The sequence below is a fragment of the Ovis aries genome, chromosome 19, assembly GCF_016772045.2.
Source record: "Ovis aries strain OAR_USU_Benz2616 breed Rambouillet chromosome 19, ARS-UI_Ramb_v3.0, whole genome shotgun sequence".
Taxonomy (NCBI): domain Eukaryota; kingdom Metazoa; phylum Chordata; class Mammalia; order Artiodactyla; family Bovidae; genus Ovis; species Ovis aries.
This window is the reverse complement of record NC_056072.1, coordinates 49,287,939-49,302,250: the sequence shown is the minus strand read 5'-3', so window position 1 is coordinate 49,302,250 and position 14,312 is coordinate 49,287,939. Positions and strand designations below refer to the sequence as shown.

General features: G+C 42.6%; 1 protein-coding gene across 1 annotated transcript in view; it reads left to right on the top strand.

Moving 5' to 3' along the window:
- The window catches only part of RAD54L2 (RAD54 like 2), an 88,948-nt gene that overhangs the window by 22,688 nt on the left and 51,948 nt on the right, over nt 1–14,312 (top strand). Inside the window, exon 2 of the mRNA XM_004018425.6 lies at nt 13,529–13,724. Coding sequence (XP_004018474.1) covers nt 13,583–13,724 — 142 coding nt within the window. The 5' untranslated portion in view covers nt 13,529–13,582. The remainder of the gene's footprint in view (nt 1–13,528; nt 13,725–14,312) is intronic.

The window sequence follows — 14,312 nt, the reverse complement described above, 5'->3', positions numbered from 1 at the left end:
CTTTGACCATTCTTTCAGCAAATAACTGTCGGTCACTTTTTCCTTTAAAATATTTCCTTAAGCTTTTATTTCATCCCTTCATCGCCACTATCATGACAATATCTCCTTGCCATAATGTCACTGTGTGAATTATTTTGTTCTCTCCATTGTATCACCTCTCATTTGGGAGATTGAAGTTTGGTCTTGTCTCCATGGAATGGCATCTTTATCTGAAGAGAGATGGGAGGCACACAGGTCATCTTCTAGTCTCTGACACATGGCCCTTCTTCCCAGTGGTTAGTATCCATTGTTTTCGGCTTACAGAAGTGAGGGTTTCCTGTGGGTTCTCTTCTTACTTGCAAAATCTGTAGCCTGAGTTTGTCCAGACTCCATGTGCTTTTCCCCAGAGACATTATAGGAGTATTAATTTGAAAGAAGAAGCCTTTTTTCCTACTTTACTGTGTTGGCTTTAGGTCAGATGCACACTATTTCCCACTTAGCTTTGCTAAGATTTGGCTGTCACTGGTTTCTTCAGTGTTTATTTCCAGTGTTAGACTAGAGAAGAGACTTGTAGAGTGCAAATTTATTTAGGTTAACTCTGATTCAGTGGTGAATCTTAAACTACATATTTTTACAGTGTTGTAGCGAGAGAGCAGGTGTGTGTGTCTGTGTCTGTGTGTGTGAGAGCCTAAGCCTGGGCACATAACCTTGGCCATAAAGGACCAGTGAGACACGGAATGCAGATTGATGACATAAGTCTCCTTAGAAATAGTTCTGAACTGGGCCACCTCTACACAGAGGGAGGGCAAGCTAGCGCATCCAATTTCTACCTGCCTGTGGGGTACTGTTTGTTTCTGCCATTGCTCAGCGCTAGAGCCTTCCAGGGGGAACCCAAGTGAGATTTGCCTCAGAGATAGTTCCAGTTGTTGGCTGGGCTCAGGGGAAGAGGGAGGGACGCCTGCCCCCCAGCGAGAGGACATACTGTCTGTTCATGATGATCCTAGGAGGCTAATTAGCCTTTTTAACCCTAAGTTCTTGTGTCTTAAAGGAAAGGAAGTTTGTTACTAATTTTCTAAGGAGAATAGTTAGCTAGGTGATCTTGTCGAATCTGTACTTTGAAATAAGATATTTTTGTATTTGTTAAATGTTTAAATCTGGAGAACCAGGAATAGATGGTTCTATTCCCTTCCTTGTTAACTGTCTTTTAGATTATCTGTTTACTTTTACCCCTAAATGCTTGATTGTATGTTTCCTAAAGACATTTTCTTCTGTAACCACAGAACAGTCCTCACAGTCAGGAAATCAAATACTGGTACGCTGCTGTTATCTAATCCATAGTCCATCTAATCCCTAGTCCATCAACTGTTGTTCTCAGTGCTGGCTCTTCTAGCTATTTTCTTCTCCAGGTCTAAGACCCAGTGTTGCATATAGTCTCCTTCAACCTGAAAGTCCTTAGAGAATTACTTTACATATGTGGTGAGATGTACACAGCTAGTCCTAGGAGGCTCTTGACTTCTGATCCTGACTTCCCCGTGCACTCTAGAGAAAGGTGGTGCCACCTTCAGAGTACAGGGATTGTGTTTGAGTGGAACTCATTAGTGTAATTCAAGTCTGCCACATTTTCATAGCTGTTAATAGGCTTGGTTGTCTTTAGTGGGTATGTTGGCCAAGGGAGGGAGACATATCTAATAGACAGGTGATGGTTAGACTCTGTATGTATTTTTGTTTCTTTTTCTGTGTGCTTAGTCAGTCGTGTCCAGCTTTTTGCGACCCCATGGACTGTAGTCCACCAGGCTCCTCTATCCATGGGGAGTCTCCCAGCAAGAATACTGGAGTGGATTGCCATGCCCTCCTCCAGGGGATCTTCCCAACCCAGGGATCAAACCCGGGTCTCCCACATTGCAGGTGGATTCTTCACCGTCTAAGCTACCAGGGAAGCCCTTGTTTTTCTATGCTTATTTTAAATTGCTTAGGTCACTAAATGATCCTCCTTGGTTCCACTCATTTTTTTCCTGATTCTCAGAATCAGTTTTTATTATTCAGTGAAAATGTGGAAAATGGTGTTGATAACAGATTTGGTTTTATCTATGGTTCTTTTTTTCCTTTGTTCTTTGAGGGGTGAACTCACTATGGATTCCCGTTTACAAATTCATGTATCATGTAATTACTAATCTAAGTCAACTGGAAAGTGACATTTAGTTGTTTAAAGGCACAGGTTACCTGTTGCATTGCAGTAAATGCCACACTTTATTTTTGCACGTGGGAAATCAAGAAATAATGCATTTTTAAATTTTCTGTTGCTCTTTGCAGATAGAAGTTCTTGTGATTTTGTCACTTATAAGTCTTTGTGACCCTGAGATGTTTCCCAGCACCGATGACCAATTCTCTGATTCTCTGGATCCAAGCTTGGTGTTCAGCAATTCAGTTTTCATGCTAACTACTCAGAGTTAGTGCGGACTCTACAGGGTGAGGACAGTCCCACAGAACTGCCCCTGCGTCACATCCCAGTCACGAGTGTCCTTGACTGACTGACTATAAATCAGAGGTTCCTACGAGCCCCTCTTAGGTTCAAACATTTGCGAGAACGATTCATGGAACTCAAGACTATACGTGTGTTTACTGGCGTATTGTAAAGGATACAACTCAAGCACAGCCAAATGGAAGTGAAGCGTAGGACAAGGTATGGGAGGAGGTGTTGCCGTACACCAGTGCCCTTTCTAGGTGCCACCCTCCCAGCACCTCGGTGTGTTCACTGATCCAGAAGCCCTCTGGATCTCAGTGTTCAGGGGGTTTCATAGAATTTCATCTCCAGCTCCCTGCCCCCATCTTGGAGCTTGGTGGGTGAGGCTGAAAGTTCTTTCTGGCCATTTGGTCTTACTGCTGGCCAGTCCCATCCTGAGGCATTCTAGGGATCCCACTCTAGAAATTCACTAACCTAAATTCAGGTCTGGTCAAAAGGGGCTCGGTAAGAATAACAAAAGACACTCCTGTCACTCAGAAAATTCCACAGGTTTTGGGAGCCCTGTGCTGGGAACCAGGGGCAAAGACCAAATGTATTTTTGTATTGTTGCATAGGCACTGTAAGGTGTCTGCCCCTGAGTAGCATTACCATTCATTTTAGAACTGTGAGAACTGGAAGCAGAAGAGTTTACCTATGTCATTGCGGAGCTAAGCGCACAGAGTGCCCGTGTCACTGACAAAGCCAAAGTGGAAAAACTTGAGTAGCTATAGAAATACAGTTTGTGAGTACATAACGCAAAATAAGTTACACATTAGAGATTTTATTTATAGTAGGCAGCAATTTTGGAAAAACCACAGTATATAGCCTGTATATGAGGTAGGTATAACTTTTTTAAAATAAATGATTATTGAAAATCTAAAGTGACCAACATCAATTCAGAAAATTAGTGGCTATATTATGGAAGGATTCAGGTAAGGGTCCCCGCAGTAGTCTTATTTGTAAAAACTCTGATTTGTTGAAATGCTACTTGGATAGAGCTTTTCAGGATTGTGTCTGGTGGGTAGATTGACTAGATACAGAGATGTCTTGACCAGAATTTATGCTGAATGTTTGCAGGCCTGTGAGGGGTGAATGAGCCATCCCTCACTCTGCACAGCTTATGCTTGTCTGGGTTTGAAGCACACAGGCTGAGCTCTGTGGCTTCATGATAGATTTCTTGGAAAGGGAGGGGTCTTAGGAGAGGGGGTGGTCTCAGAGGGCTCAGGGAAGAGGCTGGTGAGAGGACTGGAGGCAGTTGTGGTGGGACATCAAGCATGATTTGGATTCTCTCCAAGCCTCTTCAGTCTCACCATCCAGTAGATAAACCTGACTTGCTTTCAGGTTCATCTGAACTGGGCTGGCTTAGGCTCCAGGGAGCCTCGGGTAAGTGGGCCATCCATGCCCCTGCCAAGTTGGTCCTTATCTCTGAAATCCCTGTTTTAAGAAGTCAGAGCTGTGTGGAAGAGACACAGGGCTCACGAGTTGAATGGTGACATATTTAGCCAGAATTGCATTTATTCTTGCCTCATGCCCTGCATTTAGAGATCCAGGGATCTTAACTTTTTTTTCCACCCTCAGATTACACAGATCTGATGTTTTAACATATGTGGAGTGCGTGTGTGTGAGCGAGGGACTTTTTTCCAGAACCCACATTTCTCTCGGGAGCAGTGTCTATGTCACACAGGCTTCTCATAGCCAAATCTGTCATCCCTGTTTTAGCTCCTGTCTTCCCAGCTCAATTGTTCGTTCTCTTTCTCTCTCTCTCCCCTCCTCCCTTCCCCCTTCCCTCCGTTCACCCTCCCCCCACCCCCGCTTTTTTTTTTTTCAGCTGACTCCATGGAGAATGAAATGAATCTTTTATTTGCTCCCCTCAGCAGTGGCCTTCTAGGGCTTAACTCCCACTTATTCAAAACTCCTGGGATTGACTCTTGCAGGGATGTGCTTCTCAGTAACTTCTTGGATGAAGGGCATGAGCCAAGGGGGATTTACGAGGAGGGCAGTGTACCTCAGCCCTTGGCTATTTTAAAGGGAGAGTGGATAGCAGAGATTCAGTGGTAAAAGTGAAAATTTGACTTTGCAAATGTAGCATTGGTCTTCCCTGGTGGCTCAGCAGTAAGGAATCCACCTGCTGTGCAGGAGACTTGTAGGAGACACGGGTTTAATCCCTAGGTCAGGAACATCCTCATGAGTATGAAATGGCAACTCACTCCTGTGTTCTTACCTGGGATATGCTATGGACAGAGGAGCCTGGTGCGCTGCAGTCCATGAGGCAGCAAAACAGTCAGACGCAATGAAACGACTAAGCAACAATGTAGTATTAACTTGAGTTACTAAGGAAATTTGCCCTTGATGATTAATTACATTTATAAAATAACCTGTATCATTTTTATATATCGGATTAATTTTGGGGTTTTATTTAAATATTATGGAAGATTTTATAATGTTCGTGTAATGTGGTTCTCTGCATGTTATGCTTTTCCTTAAAGCCAATTTTTCTCTTTGTGATACCTAAAAATGAGGGGGGGAAGACCACAGATCTTAGAGTTTTGTTGTATTAGAATGGCAGGTCTCAAACTGTTTGCTCTTAGGATCCTTTTATACTCTTAAAAATTATTAAAGACCCCAGAGTGCTTTACTGGTCAATATTTGTTGTATTAGAAATGAAAGCTGAGAAATAAAATATATTAATTCATTCTAAAATAATAAAATAATTATATATTAACATAAGTAACCTTTCAAATGAAAAATAGCTATTTTCCAAAGCAAAGAAATTAGAAGAGTGGGATTGTTTTACATGTTCAAAAATTTGAAAATGTCTGGTTGAATCGAGACAGCTGGGTTCTCAGATCTGGTTCTGCATTTGTTCTGTTGCGACTGACTGTTTTGTTGTTGACTTTTTATATTGTTGAAGTACATGGAGAATGTAGTTGGAAACGACAGGAGTATTTTAACATCCTTTTCATATAATTGTGGGTATTCGTTGGTATTATACCAAAACTCTGGTATACAAGGTTAATGGTTACAGAGAGCTTGAAACCGTTATCAAGGAACTTTTTGTATTCTATTTCACTGAAATCCATTGGTCTGTCTTGCACTTTGAATGGCTGTTTAACCCATATAGGAATTTGGCTTTTTAAAAGGGTCTCAAGGACCCTCAGGGGTTCCAGGACCACCTTTTAAGAACTGCTGTCATAGAATCTGGAAGAGATCTTAAAGATGAACTCAGGCCCATCTCTCTTCTCTCTGGAGTAAGAGGGGTTATGGAAGAAGCTCTGGGAGAACATTTGGTAATGCAGCTAGTTGCCCACGAGCTGTGGCTAGTCTTTAGGCCTCTCTACATGTAGCTTCAGCGCCTCTATTGTGCTTGGTGCTGGGCTCACTTGCATTGCCTTTCGGAAGAGTTGTCTCCTGTGGCCCAGCTCCTTGGAGGCCTGGGTATGTTTGTTCATCTTTCTTTCTTTATTTTGTCTTAATTGCTGAAAGTCTCATTTGAGTTCCGAAAAACATATTTCGATCTCTGTCAGTGTAGCTTCTGTGACTGCTTATGTGTATTAAATGTTTTAAAGTAACTGAAAGATAAAAGGCATTTGGGCAGCTTGGAATTTTGAAGTAACACTTTAGATTTTCATCTTGCCACAGGAAAAGTGTTTAGAAATAACTTTCAAGATCCACAGTTGATCTCTCACAGCAGATTGAAGAATCTTGTAATAGATATCCAGGAATTTCTATATATGAACTGAACTCTCTTCTCCCCCTCTTTGATTCTTTGACTAATAGGTTTCTTTGAAGGGCTGTTGCTTCAAGTTTTGGGCTGAATGTTGGCTTGCTCTGAAAACTTCCCTCCCCTTGTATGTTAGCGTAAATGCATGGTTTTGTTTATATTTTTAATGGAGAAAAGATGTGAGTGGTACTTGCTGTTAAATTGCTTTGAGAGCACTTGAGGAAATGTAATATTACTCAGGGTCACCAAAATTAATGAGGATATGGCAGTTGGGAATGGATTATTTTATATCAAAGGCAAGATCAGGATGCTGCTGAGGACCACTAAGACGTCTCTGGAATTTCACCAGCTGCCTGTCCGGTGAAGCCGTGTGTGTTTGCAGTTTTCAGTGTGGACTCTTCAGGGATGGTCAGCTTTGTGAACAAAGGCTCTGTGTGTGTGTGTGTGTGTGTGTGAGTGATGGTCAGCTTTATGAACAAAAGCTTCTGTGTGTGTGTATGTGTGTGTGTGTTTGTTTCCTTCTGTGTATCTCCCCGCCAAGGGTGTGTCTGAGGGCTGTGCACACATGATTAATTCCACTGGTTCTTGGTCAGGTAGCACTTTATAGACAGGTGTCCTTGTCTTTTAATTTAGCAGGGCAGAAAACTCTCTTCCCTCACTCTCAAGGTTGATGTGAGAGGCTCACTGGGTTTGGCTGTGTGTTTCTTCATAATTATAGCTTCCTTTTAGCAAACCCAATATGATGATGTTGTTCAGTCACTCAGTCATGTCCAACTCTTTGTGACCCCATAGACTGCAGCACGCCAGGCTTCCCTGTCCTTCACTATCTCCTGGAGTTTGCTCAGACTCATGTCCATTGAGTCAGTGATGTCATCCAACCATCTCATCCTCTGCTGCCTTCTTCTTTTGCCTTCAATCTTTCCCAGCATCAGGGTCTTTTCCAATGAGTCAGCTCTTTGCATCAGGTGGCCAAAGTATTGGAGCTTCAGCGTCAACATCATTCCTTCTAATGGATATTCAGGGTTGATATCTTTTAGGTTTGACTGGTTTGATCTCCTTAATGTCCAAGGGACTTTCAAGAGTGTTCTCCAATACAACAGTTCAAAAGTAAACCCAATATATTAAACTATAAAGGTTAACATATTATTTAGGGATTGAATATTTACCTATCAAAGTGGTTCTGTTTGGAGTTCCTTTAAATAGCTAGTTCTCCAGTTTCATTAAAATAGAATTTGATTCCCAGAATTTGCTCTGTAGGAATACGGGTCATTTTTAAGGGGCAGCAACACCCAAGTCAGTCTCCTGGTATGTCTGTGTCTTAGAAGCAGCGCTCCTCTTCACTGAAGATTGAAGCAGTGTCTCTCATGGGATGAGGAGGAAATGGGGAAATGCATTTTTTTTCATATCAACTTTTTTCTCCTGTCTGGTTTCCGCTGTGTGTATGGACCACAGCTTCTTCACCCATTCATCTGCCGGTGCACATCTAGGTTGCTTCCATGGTCTAGCTGCTGTAATAGTGCTGCAGTGAACACTGGGGCACATGTGTCTCTTTCAGTTCTCGTTTCCTCGGGGTACATGCCTAGGAGTGGGATTGCTGGGTCATATGGTGGTTTTATTCCTAGTGTTTTAAGGAGTATCCATACCATCTTTCATAGTGGCTGTATCAATTTACATTCCCTACCGGCAATGCAAGAGGGCTCCCTTTCCTCCACACCCTCTCCAGCATTTATTGTTTGTAGACTTTTTAACGATCCCCTTTCTAACTGGTGTGAGGTGGTATCTCATGGTGGTTTTGATTTGCATTTCTCTAATAATAAGCACTGTTGAGCATTTTTTCATGTGTTTTTTTAAGCCATCTGTATGTCTTCTTTGAGAAGTGTCTTTTTAGGTCTTTTTCCCACTTTTGCTTGGATTGTTTGTTCTTCTGGTATTGAGTTGTATGAGCTGCTTGTATATTTTGGAAATTAATTCTTTGTCAGTTGTTTCACTTGCTGTTATTCACTTGCTATTATTTCTCCCATTCTGAGGGTTGTCTTTTCACCTTGTTTGTAGTTTCCTTTGCTGTACAAAAGCTTTTAAGTTTAACTAGATCCTACTTATTTATTTTTGTTTTTATTTCCATTACTCTAAGAGGTGGGTCATAGAACATCTTGCTTTGATTTATGTTGAGTGTTCTGCCTATGTTTTCCTCTAAGAGTCTTATAGTTTCTGGTCTTACATTTAGGTCTTTAATCCATTTTGAGTTTATCTTTGTGTATGACATCAGGAAGTGTTCTAATTTCATTCTTTTGCACATAGCTGTCCAGTTTTCCTAGCACCACTTATTGAAGAGGCTGTCTTTGTCCCATTGTATACTCTTGCCTCCTTTGTCAAAACTAAAATACCCATGGGTGTGTGGGTTTATCTTGCCTATCTTGTTCCATTGGTCTGTATTTCTGTTTTTGTGCCAGTACCATGCTGTTTTGATGACTGTAGCTTTTTTAGCATAGTCTGAAGTCAGGAAGGTTGATTCCTCCGGCTCCATTCTTCTTTCTCAAGACTTCTTTGGCTATCTGGGTCTTTTGTGTTTCCATATGACTTGTGAAATTTTTTATTCTGAAAAAGTAAAAGTGAGTCTTCCTGGTGGCTCAGAGGGTAAAGCATCTGCCTGCAATGCGGGAGACCTCAGTTTGATACCTGGGTCGGGAAGATCCCCTGGAGAAGGAAATGGCAACTCACTCCAGTATTCTTGCCTGGAGAATCCCATGGACGGAGGAGCCTGGTAGGCTATAGTCCATGGGGTTGCAAAGAGTTGGACATGACTGAGCGACTTCACTTTCACTTTTCACTTCTGCATTGAATCTGTAGATTGCATTTGGTAGTATAGTCATTTTCACAATATTGATTTTCCTGCCCAGGAACATGGACTGTCTCTATCTGTTTATGTCGTCTTTGATTTCTTTCATCAGTGTCTTATAATTTTTCATATACAGGTCTTTTGTCTCCTTAGGTAGGTTTATTCCTAGATATTTTATTCTTTTTGTTGCATTGGTGAATGGGATTGATTGCTTAATTTCTCTTTCTGTTTTTTTATTGTTATATATAGGAGTGCAGTGATTTCTGTGTATTGACCTTGTATCCCATGACTTTGCTAAATTCACTGATTAGCTCTAGTAATTTCCTGATAGTTTCTTTGGGGTTTTTTATGTATAGTATCATGTCATCTGCAAATAATGAGAGTTTTAGTTTTTCTTTTCTAATCTGGAATTCCTTTTATTTCTTTTTCTTCTCTAATTGCCGTAGCTAGGACTTCCAAAACTATGTTGAATAATAGTGGTAAGAATGGACACCCTTGTCTTGTCCCTGAACTTAGAGGGAATGCTCTTAGTTTCTCACCATTGAGAATAATGTTTTCTGTGGGCTGATCATATATGGCCTTTACTATGTTAAGGTAGGTTCTTTCTGTGCCCATTTTTTGAAGCATTTTTTATCATAAATGGGTGTTGAATTTTGTCAAAGGCTGTTTCTACATCTGTTGAGGTCATATGGTTATTTTTCAGTTTGTTAATATGGTGTACCACATTGATTGATTTGTGTGTATTGAAGAATCTTTGCATCCCTGGAGTAAACCTGACTTGATCATGGTATATGAGCTTTTTAATGTGTTGTTGAATTCTGTTTGCTAGAATTTTGTTGAGGATTTTTGCATCTATATTCATCAGTAATGCTGGCCTGTAATTTTCTTTTTTGTGTGTTGTCTTTGCCTGGTTTTGGTATCAGGGTGATTGTGGCCTCGTAGAATGAGTTTGGAATTGTTTGGAAGGCGGATTCTTAACCATAGGCCCAGGCCTGCCAGGAAAGTCCCCAAGAGCTAATTTTTAAAATCAGGGCTGCTTTCCCTGTGTTCTGAAAGGCTATGCCCACATGGAAGTGTGTGTGTCGGGGCGGATCCCCTTAGAGACAAAGTGCAGTTGACTGTGCTGCTGCCTATAGGATCAGCTTTTCCTCTGCCATTTTCCCTTTGTTGCTTTTTTGAAGGTGATCAGTAACAGCCAAACCTGCCCCTTAAGTAGTTAGTGTGGCTCTGAAGAGCTGAGAAAAGAACTCATTGTGTTGTCTTTGTAAAGAAATCTAGTGGCCTGTAGAAGGGAGGGAAAGAGAAAAACCAAATTTGGTGGGACTTAAGAAAGCCATTTGGAGAAGGCGATGGCACCCCACTCCAGTACTCTTGCCTGGAAAATCCCATGGACGGCGGAGCCTGGTGAGCTGTAGTCCATGGGGTCCCTGGGAGTTGGACACGACTGAGCGACTTCACTTTCACTTTTCACTTTCATGCATTGGAGAAGGAAATGGCAACCCACTCCGGTGTTCTTGCCTGGAGAATCCCGGGGGTGGGGTGGGGTGGTGGAGCCTGGTGGGCTGCCGTCTGTGGGGTCGCACAGAGTCGGACACGATTGAAGTGACTTAGCAGCAGCAGCAGCAGCAGCAAGAGAGCCATTACTTGCCAGTTTTTTCTCTGATATGGGCATCTGATGGCCTGGGTACTATTTTAAAAGTGTCCTCTTTTTTAAAATAGTTTTAAGAGCGGGGCTGGACCAATGTCTTTCATAGTCTTAACAACATATGTGGTGGTTGAATGTTTAATTGATGTTTGCTTCTGTCTGTCAGGAGCTTGCGGCTGAGATGGTTTTAAAGATGTTTGTTAACTGGGTTTGCAGGAAGCTTTTCCTTGTTATTGCTAACCTCTAAGTGATTGTCATTTTTCCATCACCACACAATTTCTTCTGTAAAATGCCAGGAATTCAGATTACCTAAAGGTACTTGCTAATTAAAAATTGTTCTCTAAAAGCCACTCCATAATTAGCCAGGCACACAGCAAAATAACTTACCTCAAGCAGTGTAGAATGAAACAGGGGGTTTATGCTGATTATGAACATTGACTTCCAAACAGAGTAGTTGCTCATGAATTATCATTATACTAATATTCAGAAATAAATTTCACTTCTAAACCTGCTGATATTTGATTGGTTTTCTACTTCCTTTTTCAAACTTAATGAACTAAAGACATAGATTTCCCTCAGAGACTTGAAATTTGCTTTGTCAGTGAATGGTAGCTCAGCATTAGTTCCATTAATGTGTATTTGTGTGTCACTTTTCTTCCCTGTACTTTAATGCCCTTTGTAAATGTTTTTGCAAGTGTGTTATTAATGCAAAAATTTGAATTCTATTACTGAACCATCCACAGCTGCTCTTTGCTTTTGTTGTCTTCAGAGGCTAAGTATGTGACCTGTCAGGATGCACACGCTCATTATTCCTGTGCTTTTTAACTGAGCAGTCGTAAATTCTGGTTTTCCAAAATTGTAAAGGATCCAGTTTGCTTTGTTTTGTTTCTGTTTCTATTCTGGAGAACGTAGAAGTTCTGTTTCAAATTGTGTCTGAACTTTAAGAGATTCCAGGTTTAGAATGGTATTTGTGTTGAATAATTGAGATACTTGTGTTTCTTTCTTTTTTTCCTAATTTTGGGAGGGAATTTTAGGATGACCTGATTCTGGATGTGGTTGTCTACAGCTGTTTGTCTTACGAAAGATTATTTATCTTGTGCCCCTCTTCCCCACATTTTGTAATAAAAAATTTGAAATATACCGAAAAATGGAAAGAACTGGTGAATCTTCACATTAATATTTTGTTGTATTTGCTGTATCACAAAACAGCTAGCTTTCTCTTTATCCTGTTTTTTTTCTCTTCACTCAAGAAGAAAGGACTTTTGCTAATAGTAAAATGGAGAGAGAGAGGTGGACAAACATGCGCAGTGCCTGACACATACTACATATAATAGAGCAAGCAGATTGGCAGGAGAGAGTGAATGTGAATAGGAGTGATTTGAATAGGACATGCTTCTAGCTCTAGGATACAAAGAAACAGTTACCAGCTAAATCCCTGCCACTAGGGGCTTACTACTGGATCAGGAGGTGAGAAACCAAAGAAGGCAAACACTTTGCCAAGTAACTCATATGAAGCCTTCAGTGAAGGTCAGCCTGGTCAGCATGGCTGCTGGAGTTCAGAAGAGGGAACGTGATCCCAGAAGACTGGCTCAGTGGACAAAGGCTTCTTGGAAGAAATGGAGCTGGAACTGGGCCACGAGCTAGGGCAGAGCCTGAGAGCTGAGCTGTGGGCGCGGGCGTTCTGAGGCTCCCTACCTACTCGGGAGGAGTGACAGTGTGATGAGTAGTCAGTTGCCCGTAAGCATTTTATTCAGGTGATGGGAGAATGGACCATCTTCCTTGTCGTGCTCCAAGATAGGGCCTTCTCCTCATTCCCTGAGCACTCGCAGCTCCTCCAGGACCTCGCCTTTGCTGCTTGCTCTGCCTGGACACAGTCCCTGCAGATGTCTGTGTGGCTCTCTGCTCCTTCCGGCCTCTGCTCAGTGAGAACTTTCCTGTCCCCATTCCCCACCCCCACCTCCGCCACACTATATAAGATAATAACACCTTCTGACATACTTTTCTCTACTTTGTACTGTGTCCCCAAAGCCTGAGTGCCTGCTACTATATATGCATGTATATATATCTACAGAGATGTAAAGAGTTGGTGCTCAGTTCAGTTCAGTTCTGTCACTCAGTTGTGTCTGACTCTTTGCAACCCCATGAACTGCAGTACGCGAGGCCTCCCTGTCCATCAACAACTCCCAGAGTTTACCCAAACTCAAGTCCATTGAGTTGGTGATGCCATCCAACCATCTTATCCTCTGTCGTCCCCTTCTCCTCCTGCCCTCAGTCTTTCCCACCATCAGGGTCTTTTCAAATGAGTCAGCTCTTCGCATGAGGTGGCCAAAGTATTGGAGTTTCAGCTTCAGCATCAGTCCTTCCAGTGAACATTCAGGACTGATTTCCTTTAGGATGGACTGGTTGGATCTCCTTGCAGTCCAAGGGACTCTCAAGAGTCTTCTGCAACACCACAGTTCAAAAGTATCAATTCTTTGGCGCTCAGCTTTCCTTATAGTCCAACTCTCACATCCATACATGACTAAAACCATAGCCTTGACTTGAGTTGGTGCTCAGGAAGCAGTTAATGCATGAAGGAATGAACCAATGGAGATTCGGAAGTATATAGGGTGTTTGGACAAGAAAATTCTTTAAAGGGACCAAACAAGCAGGTAAGAGAGTCTTGAGTGGGCAGAGAGTCACCACAGTATGTCTTAGGGCCAGTGTCCTTGTGGGAAAGGTTGAGATTTTAGGTATGCTTAGCTCCATACCTAACCAGGGTATTCATCCTTGACATTTTCTCTTTGAAAAATGTGTGTTCCTAAGTGAATCCTTTAGTGATTCTGTTGCGTCTTGTCCTCCTCCCAGGACCCCTGCAGTGGACCATGAGACGGTAATGTCCACTGAGGACCTCTGGGAGCCATGTCAGACGAATCCGCCTCAGGGAGCGATCCAGACCTGGACCCAGACGTGGAGCTGGAGGATGCGGAAGAGGAGGAGGAGGAGGAGGAGGAGGTGGCAGTGGAGGAGCATGGCAGGGATGATGGGGAAGACCTGCTGGATGGTGAGTGACTCCCGTGAGTGACCGCGGTTGCTTCCCTTTCCTCTATTAAATTTTTTGCTGAGACAGCTGGGTGTTTGCGGTTGGATTTCTCAGGTCATCCATCATGAGAAGGCAAAGTCTGAAACACAGCGACAGTGAATCCATATGCTCTTCCCCAGGAAATGAATTGTTCCTCTGTGTGAGCTTCACTGTGGTGCTGAAGGGACCTTTAGCCCTCACCTCATCTTTGGCCATGTGCACACTTAGGTCCACACATTTGAGAGTGGAGCATACTTGTTGAAGTCGTGCAGCGAGTCAGTGGCAGAGTTCCTGTGGTGAGACTTTGTGGTCTGGTGACCACAGACCCATCAGGGGTAACTGTGGGTGGCCTCTGAGTTTCCTCAGTTATATTCATGATTCTGCTTCCGTGAACCTGAGGACGTTATTTGGGGAGAGGTTCTTGATGGGTTCAGAAAGCTTACCCCGTCTCCTGCAGTGCTGGTCTGCCTCTCAGCCACTTCAGGCAACCATAAATTGTTCCACTGGAGAGCGAACTGCCCCTGTGTAGCTGCTAGACCCCTGCTGGACTCCTGTTTGGTTTGCTTGGCT